The 11239-nt window shown below is 47.1% G+C and overlaps 1 protein-coding gene across 3 annotated transcripts in view; it reads left to right on the plus strand.

Moving 5' to 3' along the window:
* chic (profilin chic) overlaps window positions 1-6256 on the plus strand; it is a 252626-nt gene extending 246370 nt beyond the window's left edge. For all 3 annotated transcript variants that reach the window (XM_067766077.1, XM_067766075.1, XM_067766076.1), the window contains exon 4: window positions 6032-6256. In XM_067766077.1, coding sequence (XP_067622178.1) covers window positions 6032-6129 — 98 coding nt within the window. In that variant the 3' untranslated portion in view covers window positions 6130-6256. The remainder of the gene's footprint in view (window positions 1-6031) is intronic.
* The last annotated feature ends 4983 nt before the right edge of the window (window positions 6257-11239 follow it).

Consider the following 11239-nt stretch of genomic DNA (forward strand, 5'->3'; position numbering starts at 1 on the left):
CCACTTTCAAACACCCGCTGCCTATCAAGTAACCTAAGTAGCGTATTTCCTTCTGACAAAATTTACTTTTCTCGACGTTTATTGTCAGACCTGCGTCTCTCAAAAAGTTGGCCACTTCCGCCAGCAATTTCAGGTGGTCTTCAAAATTTGTACTACATACCATTAGATCATCTAGGTAGACGAAGACATTCTCTCGCAGACGCGAAGGGATTGCCTTGTCCATCAGCCTACTCATAGTCTGCGGTCCATTGCACAGACCAAATGGCATTACTTTGAAGTGGTACAGAGGCCTCCCCGGAACTGCGAATGCTGTTTTTTCCTTAGAGGACTCTGTCAATTTGATCTGGAAGAACGCGTCCTTCAGATCAATGCCACTAATAAAATGCGTGTCCTTAAGTCTGCTCAATAAGCCGTTGATATGAGGCAGGGGGTACGAATCCTTCTTAGTCACCGCGTTGACCTTCCTCGAATCTATGCACAGCCTAACTTTACCTGGTTTCCGGACCAGTACTACAGGATTACACCACGGGGAGTTGGATTCTTCTATAACTCCTAATTCGAGTAACCTGTCTAGTTCTCTAAAAGCTTCGGCTTGCCTCGGTGGCGAAAGAGGGAAATGTTTGCTTTTTATAGGTACAGCATCACCGGTGTCGATGTGATGCTCCACTAATTTAGTTTGCCCTAGGCCTAACTTCTCGTACGAAGGAAACGTCTCGATGACTTTTCGCAATTCTGATTTCTGGTTTGGTGACAATTCGTGCAGGTTAAGTTCTTATTCCTTCTCAAGTCTAACCTCTAAACACTCTACGCTTGGGAATATTTCGGGAGCTAACGCAAATGCTCTCCAAAAATCTACCCCGAAATAGGCTTCTTGGAGAAGTGAGGGGACAAGGTAAAAACGAATAACCTTTGTGATGTTTTTAAAGGTGACCGGTAGTGATACTGAGCCTAAAATTTTTTGCTTGTTGCCGCCCGCGGTATATACGAACGCATGTAAGGGCTGATATTCAAAGCCGTTATCCTCTAGGAATTCTACTCCGTTTTTCCCTAAGATGGAGACGTTGGCTCCCGAGTCCAACAGCCCTACAAGGAAACTATTTTTAATTTTAGCCTTTACTAAAGGCCTTTCGTCCTCTGTAAGCGTTAACGTGGTGGCTTGCAGCAGTCTACGCTCCTGTACTCTCCTGTGGTATCTCTTCCTACTCTTCAAAATATTTTCTGATACCGGATATTGTTCAAAAATGGTATGTCTTATGTGTGCGTACCTATGTTCCCTTTCTTCTAGGTTTGGTGAAAGTTGCGTCTGGCAAGCGACATCCCTATGCTGGCGTCGCAGAATTCTAATCGGCTCGCTCATCGCGGATGAAGACGTTTGATTCTCGGCTTCAGAACTGTCTGTACTGTCAGGGTAAGTTATTATTACTTTTGAGGGCTCTTCTGCCAGGGTACTACTGCACCTCGGAAGCTCACCACCTCCATGCAGAGATTCACCCTCTGGTTCAGCGCACGGGACGACGCCTCGAGCACTGGCTGATGTGGGGGCTATGAAGCCGAACGAGGTTCCCCCGCCTTCTCGCTCGGGTACTGGTTTCCCTGCCTACGATGGTCCCTAGGGCATTTAGGAGTGAATACACCCTTATACCCACATTTAAAACAAAAAGGACTTTTTATGGGTTCCTCACAATATATATAGGAGTGCCCCATTCCCTGGCAATTCCAGCATTGGATTCCCGAGTAGTCCGGTCTCCTGCTGCGTCTATATTCCAGCGCCTCTATCTGCGGATCTATCTCGCCGTCCTCGCCTTACATCTTCATGTCCGGGGTTGTCACGCGTGCCTCGCTTACATGCCGTCCTGGGTAATTGGCTCCCAGCAGCTTGCTCTCTTTCAGCACTTGTTCACCTCTGCGTGCTACATCGCGTAGATCATGGAGGGTCCTTACGTCCGCATTAAAAAGCATTAGCTTAAGGCTACTGTTGACGTTCCTTTTTATTATGTCAATCAGTAAAAGCTCTGACATCGGCTCCCTTAAGCGCGCGTTCAAGGAGATTATGTCCGCGTGAAGCACGTCATAACACTCACTTGCCTTTTGCTTCCGCATGGAGATCTCCATCATGATCTCGTGGTCCATTTTCAAAGTGCCAAACTCTCTTTAACGAGTAGCACAAAAAGGCATATGTCGCATTTGGGTTTTGTTTTGTGAACAGCCAGTACCATTCTTCGGCTCGTCCCGAAAGGAATAAGTGGAAACTGGCCATTATTTGTTCGTCAGGGCATTGTGTGCGCTCACACAAGGTGTTTAATTTGAAGAGGAAATCGGCTACACTCCCAGTGACTTCGAATGCGATTTTCCACTCCTGCGGTTTTACTGCTATGTTGCTTGGAGTCGGGTACATTGGAGGTACTACCGATGGCAATGGGTTCCGGTCCATCCTACTTGCGTTCCTGTGTTGCTGGTTTGCTTGCTGCGTGGATTCGAGAGCGGCGTTGAGCTGGGCCATGTTGGCTCTAATTGAGCCCATCTCTCTACGCATTTCCTCCTGCGAAGCCTGAAACAGTTGGTGTAGCACGTCCACCCACGAGCCTCCACGTGTGGCTTCGTCCTGCATTCCTAAGGTCCGATCGCTTGTAGCGTCTCCGAAATTTCCCATTTCCGGGTTTGGGGGTAAAGCACCAGCTCCTTCGGGTGCGTAGATCGCCGCATTGGGCATTAGCCCCGAGATATCGTGCGCGTTCACCTGACTGGTGCTTACAGGTCCGTCCAGTTTCTCGCGAGTGTCATTCAGGTCCGAGCCCATGTTTATTAACGCGGGGTCTCCATATTGTCCGCCCACTGGGGTGTGCACCACCAAGGGACGCCTGGCCTGAGAGAAGGCCCCTCTATTTTTATTACCCCGTTTCTGGTTTCCCCGGTAACTCCCTGCACTCCCAAACGGGGTATTCCGGCCCGGTTGCCCGAATGATTGGTCGCGCGACATAATCCGTTAAGAAAAAAATAGTTTGTCAAATCCTAGTATTCGAAAAAAAAAAAAAACTTCTGTTCCCAGAAGATGGTTTGTTGAAAGAAAAAAAAATTTATATATCTATATAAAAAAATTGTGCGAGAATTAATGCAATCATTTATCAATGATCGCACCAAAAAAAAAAAAAATAAAAAAAAATTTCAAAAGCTGAAAAGAAAACGGTTAGTTATATACAAATTTTATATGAACAATGTAGGTGGTGATGGGAACGCTGACATCCCATCATTAGACGGCAGTAGGCTAGGCAAAAAAAAATTTGGTACAACACATTCATACTTGGCCCTAGTGCTCCCAACCGCAAGCGAATTACGAGAGGACTCTCAAGCCAACACCTCCGCCCCCAGGGTTTGTTACGGTCTGCTGCTGCGGTCTACGGCCATGATCCCCTTGGGAGCGCGTTCACGCGAACACACCTAGCGATGTGGCGAAGGTTGCGACGAAAAAAAATATCGAAAAGAGAAAAAGATAGACCTGCGATCACTAAGGAAAAAATTTTGTCTTTTAGCATGAGGTTCCGGCCATGAAAAAGTACTCCATTTTTATTTTGGCCGTAAAGTAAAAAAAAAGTGTAGACATTTTGATATGGAGAACTCGTCCAAACTCCGAAAGGCTAGTGGTTATCGCCCCCACAGAAGGCCAAAAAAAATATTTGGGTAGTCAATGGGAATACTGACATCCCATTCCCCGAAGGCACTCGGGCTCCAAAAAAAAATGAAAAAAAAAACACACAAACTCCTTCATTCTTGTCCCTAGTGCTCCCAACCGCAACGCATAAGGGGGTCTTAAGGACCTGCCTCTGGGACTGGTTGGGGCCACTAGGGTCAATGTCCTACACACACAGGTTAGTCCAAACACACCCAGCCGCAACGCAGAGGCAGTCTCTGGGGACGCGCTAGTGGGACTGGCTGGGGGTGCTGAGGCCTCCCGTCCATTCACCCGGGACACCCCTCCTGCCTCCACCGCTATGGTTGGAGCGGCCTCAATGGCCGCTCCCCAGACTGGTGGGACAGGAAAAGGTGCCGCTCTGAATCCCAGCTCAACCCACCACAATCCAGGTGGTATTCTGGGGTACCACCTGAGACGTGGGCTGAGCTGGGGTCCTTACAATTTCACTCACCCACTCACACCAGACATCACAAAATTCGGCATAAGAACTAAACAAAACTACTTTACAAAAAAAACCAAGTTAGCGGACATATTATTACCTAGCCGACTACGGACAACATTCCGGCAACTAAAATCCCCAATTACAAAAAAAAATAAAGTGCGTGCAGCACTGCCTCACTGGGTGAAAAAAACAAAAAAATCCGGATGACACGACGTGTAGTCCGTGGCTCCATCAGCCACTGCCCCCGATGACCAGCCCGGACAACCTGATCCGTCCAACCATCCCACCGCAACGTAGGTGGCAGCTTCTGTGGCTGCTCACTCGGACTGGTGGGATGGTCAACCTCACAGGTTGACCCGACTGACCCTCGCGGCCAGCGCCTCAGGTGCCACGTTGGGCGCCATCTGTTATGGCGCCCTCAGCAACTGTCATCGATGATCATTCTGGACAACTTGATCCGTCCAACCATCCCACCGCAACGCAGGTGGCTGCTCCTGTGGCTGCACACCTCGGACTGATGGGATGGTCAACTTCACAAGTTGACCAAAATGACCAGCGCGACAGCGCCTCGTGCACCAAAACCCGTTGGGCGCCATCTGTTATGGAAACGCATTTACAAGGGAATCAGTAAGGAAGGCGGTCGGCATGATGTGGTGGTGCACAGTGGCTAGTCATTGTCGGCTGGGGCGGGTCCTTGCCAACCTTACTGTTCCTGCGCCATAAACAGAAAAAAAAGTCATATCATGCCTATCAAACTGCAGCTGTCAGATTCAAAAAAAACCCTGACAGAAGCGCAGAGACCGACTCAAAACGCTTATCAATACCAATTAAAACGACATCCGGTCGAACCGGATGCCACGGACAGACCGTTAACATGCAAATATTTAAATTGAAATTCAAAAGAAATAACGCAAAAAAAAATACCGAACCGGAAGCGACCGGTTACCAACTCTGAAAATCAAATAATAAAAAAAAGGCTGAAAAATTAAAATAAAAACAAAAGGGCCGAATATATAGAGGGGCCACCGGAATTTTAGGTGCGACGGTGGCCATGGTTACTTGAGGGTGGGCAAAGCACCGGGCGTCGCAACAACACCCGCGGCGCCCCTCTATATATTCGGCCCTTTTGTTTTTATTTTAATTTTTCAGCCTTTTTTTTATTATTTGATTTTCAGAGTTGGTAACCGGTCGCTTCCGGTTCGGTATTTTTTTTTGCGTTATTTCTTTTGAATTTGAATTTAAATATTTGCATGTTAACGGTCTGTCCGTGGCATCCGGTTCGACCGGATGTCGTTTTAATTGGTATTGATAAGCGTTTTGAGTCGGTCTCTGCGCTTCTGTCAGGGTTTTTTTTGAATCTGACAGCTGCAGTTTGATAGGCATGATATGACTTTTTTTTCTGTTTATGGCGCAGGAACAGTAAGGTTGGCAAGGACCCGCCCCAGCCGACAATGACTAGCCACTGTGCACCACCACATCATGCCGACCGCCTTCCTTACTGATTCCCTTGTAAATGCGTTTCCATAACACAATTTAGCTTGCAAAAGTTTACTAAGCAACTCTGTCTATTGAGATAGCGATCAACTGACACGTTCTTACGGAAAAAATAAAAGTTGTTTTGATTTCTACGTTCCGGGCTACGTACGTACGTGCGTTGAACGTCGGTGAGTTTTCGTTTGCCCAAATGTACGGGCATGCTTTGTGGAACTTCAAAATACATATATTATTTTTGCAATACTGCAATCAGTAGCTGTCAATACAAAACAAAATAGAAAAAAATTTAATTCGAAGTAGTTGTTCCCGGTCCGAACATTTCTAATACCAAATGCACAGAACTGAGCTCCCTTAATAAAGTTATTATTTAGTAGTAATACATAATTTTTTCTCTTTTTTACTCGCAGCTGTGATCGTTTCCATCTACGAGGATCCAGTTCAACCTCAGCAAGCCGCCTCTGTAGTAGAGAAGCTGGGAGATTATCTGATTACTTGCGGGTACTAGGAATAATCCACAATAATAAAACTAATAATATTACAACTATAATAAAATCATTAAAGCAGTAAATATCAATTAAATATATTTTGGGATAATTTCATACAATAAAATAAAGTCGACAATATAAAAAAAATTATGCGTTCCGGGTTTTCCATAGCGTAGTGAAGTAGTAATTTAACTCTGTATAAAATTATTCATGGAGGTGAGTAGCGAGTTGGAATTTTCCGTACCATTAAATTTTCTGTGCATATGGTTGCATTTGCAAAGAAAAAAATATCTTGAGAGATAATTAAAAGAAAATCTTTTTAATGTATGCATTTTTTAAATAATTACCCAAATATGTGATTGCTAATAAAAATATGAGTATTTATATTTATTTTAACGGATACATACATAGTATGACTTATGCTTTAGCGTACATCGAACACATAAATAAAATAAATCCCAACAAAAACTGCCTAACGCATTCACGTATACAAATGCAGTCTTCAGCTGTCATCTCCTCTCTAATAAAAAAAGTTTTTTCTGGCTATGTGGTAGCACGGTGACAGCTCGCTTCCCAAGGCAGTCGGTTCTATGTACCGGAGCGACACGGGATTTTTCCCGACCAATGACTGTCGTTTCAGTGTAACCCCATTTAATGTGTTGTGCCCCTCCCACAAATTGTCATCCTCCCAGCAGTCCCTTGCAGCGGGACTGCGCCATACTCTCCTGCTCCGGGAAGGTATGGAACCCAATCCGGGTCCGTCTCCTGACCCCGGTCACGCCTTAGCACCCCCACTACCTTCCAACAGCTCTGCTGCTCAGTAAGCCACATCAAGTACCTGCCGCTGCTCGCGCCCTACGGCGCCACCATCTCATACGGCCGCTCCCACTCATAACTACAATCTCCATAGTAGAGTCGGTAGCAATGCCGAGCATCAGCCCCCGCCCCCCTCTTCTCTCCCCTCTTTTCCGGCAGCAATCGTATAGGTCAGGGAAACATACTCTTAGTCCCTACCACCTTTTGTACCGTTTGCCAGCACAGAATATATATGTTTGCGACAACCGCCCAATGCAGCTCCTGCCTTGGACGGTGCCACTTTCCTATATGTTCTGATATATGTTCTGGTATGCAACCCCCGACGTTCTTAATTGCCCATGTTGCCAGGCCGCAAACCCAAATACACCGGGTACCCCAAAGACGTCCAGTCCCAGGGCCAAAACAGCAGCTGCGTCGTAGCCTTTCACAACCCAGGCGTAGTCACCCGTCACTTATTCCCAGAGTGACGACGTCGCCCCCGTTGCACTTCAGAATTCTGCATTTAAACTGTAATGGATTAACTGGGAAGATCACGGAGATAGTCGATTTCATGAAGCGGCACAACATCCGCATTGCTGCGATTCAAGAGACTAACATCACAGCAAGATCTGCTCTGCAGACTTGTTATGGGTATCTTGTCCACAGAAAAGATCGCGAGAGCGGAAATGGAGTTGGCCTCGCGTTTATCATACACCACTCTGTGCATATCATATATTTGATCCCGACATCGGCCGCAGGGACACGTCACGGCTTATCTGTCCGGTCTAAACCTAGAAATCATCAACATCTGCATCCCTCCTGCCAACTGTTGCCCCAATGGATACCGCCCTAATATCAGCGCCTTACTCACTGGTGATAATCGCGTTATCTTAGGCGTTTTCAATGCCCATCACGATCTATGGCATTCGCTTCCCAAGGCAGTCGGTTCTATGTACCGGAGCGACTCGGGATTTTTCCCGACCAAGGACTGTCATTTCAGTGTGACCCCATTTAATTTGTTTCGTCCCTCCCACAAATTGTCATCCTCCCAGCAGCTCCTTGCAACAGGACTGCTCCATACTCTCTTACTCTGGGAAGGCATCGAATACAATCCGGGTCCGTCTCCTGACCCCGGTCCTGAAAAATGGTTTTGCTGCATCTGCCGGAAAAGAATCTTTTTAGGACGGTCATACTCTGTTCAGTGTGTCTCGTGCAAGGGATGGTTGCATCGGACAGGTTGTTCTGGGCTTGATCCCAAAACCCGACGTCCACGTAACTTTTATAAATCTTTTGTGGCTCCTTGTTGTTCACGCCCAAGGGCGCCCTGTAGTGTACGCCTAAGTGCCCCCACTACCTTCCAGCAGCCCCGCTGCTCAGCAAGCCACAACAAGTACCCGCTGCTGCTCGCGCGCCACGGCGCCAACAACTCAAACAGCTGATACCACTCATAACTACTACCTTCGTAGTAGAGTTGGTAGCAATGCTGAGCATCAGCCCCTGCCCCCGTCTTCTCCCCCCCTCTTTTCCGGCAGCAATCGTGCAGGTCAGGGAAACAGACTCTTAGTCCCTACCTCCGTTTGCACCGTCTGCCAGCACAGAATATATAGGTTTGCGACATCCGCCCAATGCAGCTCCTGCCTTGGGTGGTGCCACTTTCCTAGATGTTCTGGTCTCCGCGTCGGCAACCCCCCGACGGGTTTCATCGCGCCATGTTGCCAGGTCGGAAACCCAAATCATCCGGGTACCCCAATGCTAGCCCAAGGACGCCCAGTCCCAGGGCCACAACAGCAATTGCGTCCTGGCTTTCCACAACCCAGGCGCAGTCACCCGTCACTTACCCCCAGAGTGGCGGCGTCTCCCCTTATGCACTTCAGAATTTTGCAGTTAAACTGTAATGGACTAACTGGGAAGATTACGGAGATAGTCGATTTCATGAAGCGGCACAACATCCGCATTGCTGCGATTCAAGAGACTAAACTCACAGCAAGATCTGCATTGCAGACCTGCTCTGGGTATAATGTCCACAGGAAAGACCGCGAGAGCGGAAATGGAGGCGGCCTCGCGTTTATCATACACCAGTCTGTGCAATATTATATATTTGATCCTGGCATCGACCACAGGGACAATGTCTTAGAACGTCAAGGCATATCTGTCCGGTCAGGCGATCGCGAGAGCGGAAATGGAGGTGGCCTCGCGTTTATCATACACCACTCTGTGCATATCATATATTTGATCCCGACATCGGCAGCAGGGACAGTGTCTTAGAACGTCACGGCTTATCTGTCCGGTCAGGCGATGTAAACCTAGAAATCATCAACATCTATATCCCTCTTGCCACCTGTTGCCCCAGTGGATACCGCCCTAATATCAGGGCCTTACTCACTGGCAACAATCGCATTATCTTAGGCGATTTCAATGCCCGTCATGATCTATGGCATTCAAACTTGCGGGCGGACAGTAGGGGTGAGATGTTGGCGGATCAAATAGAAGAAACGACAATCTGCGGATGAACACAAGCAATCTAAATAGGAGGAGCAACTAAGAGGTTGTAACCTCTACCGGTGTAGGTAAACTTTGGTCCACCGTAAAGTCCGTATCGAATCTGACTAAGCACAAAGACAAAGTTTCCATCGCCTTTGGCGACAAAGTGCTGTCGGATGCGAAAAAATGCGCGAACGCTTTCTGCCGACAATATATAATACATCCTACGGTCGACAAAGATAGACGGAGAGCCAATAGACACGCACATTAACACAAATTCAGCGCGTCACCAATCACCATCACCGCTAAAGAGGTTGAGGACGCCATTGGTCGTGCTAAACCATCCAAAGCTGTGGGCCCAGACGGCATAGCCATTCCGATGCTTAAAAGCCTAGGGAAAGAGGGTTTCAAATATTTAGCGCATGTCTTCAACCTGTCTCTTTCCACCTTTGTCATACCCGAGAAATGGAAAATGGCCAAGGTGGTCCCGCTACTAAAGCCTGGGAAACCAGCTAACATAGGTGAGTCGTATCGTCTGATATCTCTCCTATCGCCAGTGGCAAAGACGCTTGAAGCCATTTTGCTCCCTTATTTCCAAATGAGATGCTGACCAAACAGTTCCTGTTGAATACCCAGAAACCTGGGCATCCCAACAGACATCTGATTGATGAACCAGCACCGTCTAGGGGCTAAGGGAGTCATTTCCGTAAGCATTTTGAGGAAATACGGCACCTGAGAACCCAGCCGTATGAAGTGAAAAAACACAAGCAGGTCCTTGGTGAACTCCATAAACAGGCGTCGGACCTTTATGCCGGGAATTGCCCGGTGAATCCAGCACTTAAAGAAAATTATCCAAAACTCGTCGAAGAGGAACGCATACTCTCCAGGGAAACGCGTGTCACTCTTGCTCAACTTCCTTCTGGATACTGTAGCAGGCTAAACTCTTACCTATCCAGAATCAACCCCGACATACAAAATGTATGCCCCGCTTACAATGTGTCCCCACATGACACCAACCATCTCTTTAATTGTAATGTGGAACCAACGCCTGTAACACCCCTTTTCCTTATGGTTCACCCCTGTTGAAACGGCAAGTTTCCTTGGACTCCCGTTACAGGATATTGATGACAATTTGTGATCGGTCGCGGCTATTAGGTGGAGCGAGCATTGCTACAACAACTACAACATCTATGGCATTCAAACTTGCAGGCGGACATTAGAGATGAGATGTTGGCGGATCAAATAGAAGAAAGGGCGTTCTGCACAATAAACTGTGACGCCCCCACTCGTATGATAGGAAGCTGTTACAGTTCGCCAGATATATCAATCGTGAGCGCAGTACTCGTAAACTGCGTCAACTGGCAGCCGATGGTAGCATTGGCATCCGACCGCCTGCCTATACTTATTTCGCTCGAGCGTACTGCCGACTTCATCGTCACCGAAAAATGCACTTTCATAAACTTTAAAAAAGGAAAGCGGTGTAATCTTATTTAAATTGATATTTTATTTTTGAGAAGCTATATTTCAGTTCACGAAATTATTAATAATGAAAAAATATAACAAAGCGACTAAGCTGTCACTCAAGTAAGAATTATTTCAAGGAGATCCAGATAACCAGCCACAAGGTTGCGTGACACCCAGTATCATATTGAATTTATTACAATTCGGCCTTAACCTGACAAACAATCGACCGCGTTTGATTCTGGTGATCCAACCTGGTGCTCCTTCAAATACTCAAGGTCAATACACGCATCATCATTACATTGCAAATAAATAAATTCTCCTTCTTGATCAATAGAGTTGTCGCCTTCCTGTCCCAAAATTCCACCACTTGGGATGGACTGCACCCAACGT

Source organism: Eurosta solidaginis, chromosome 2, assembly GCF_040869045.1.
Source record: "Eurosta solidaginis isolate ZX-2024a chromosome 2, ASM4086904v1, whole genome shotgun sequence".
Lineage (NCBI taxonomy): Eukaryota > Metazoa > Arthropoda > Insecta > Diptera > Tephritidae > Eurosta > Eurosta solidaginis.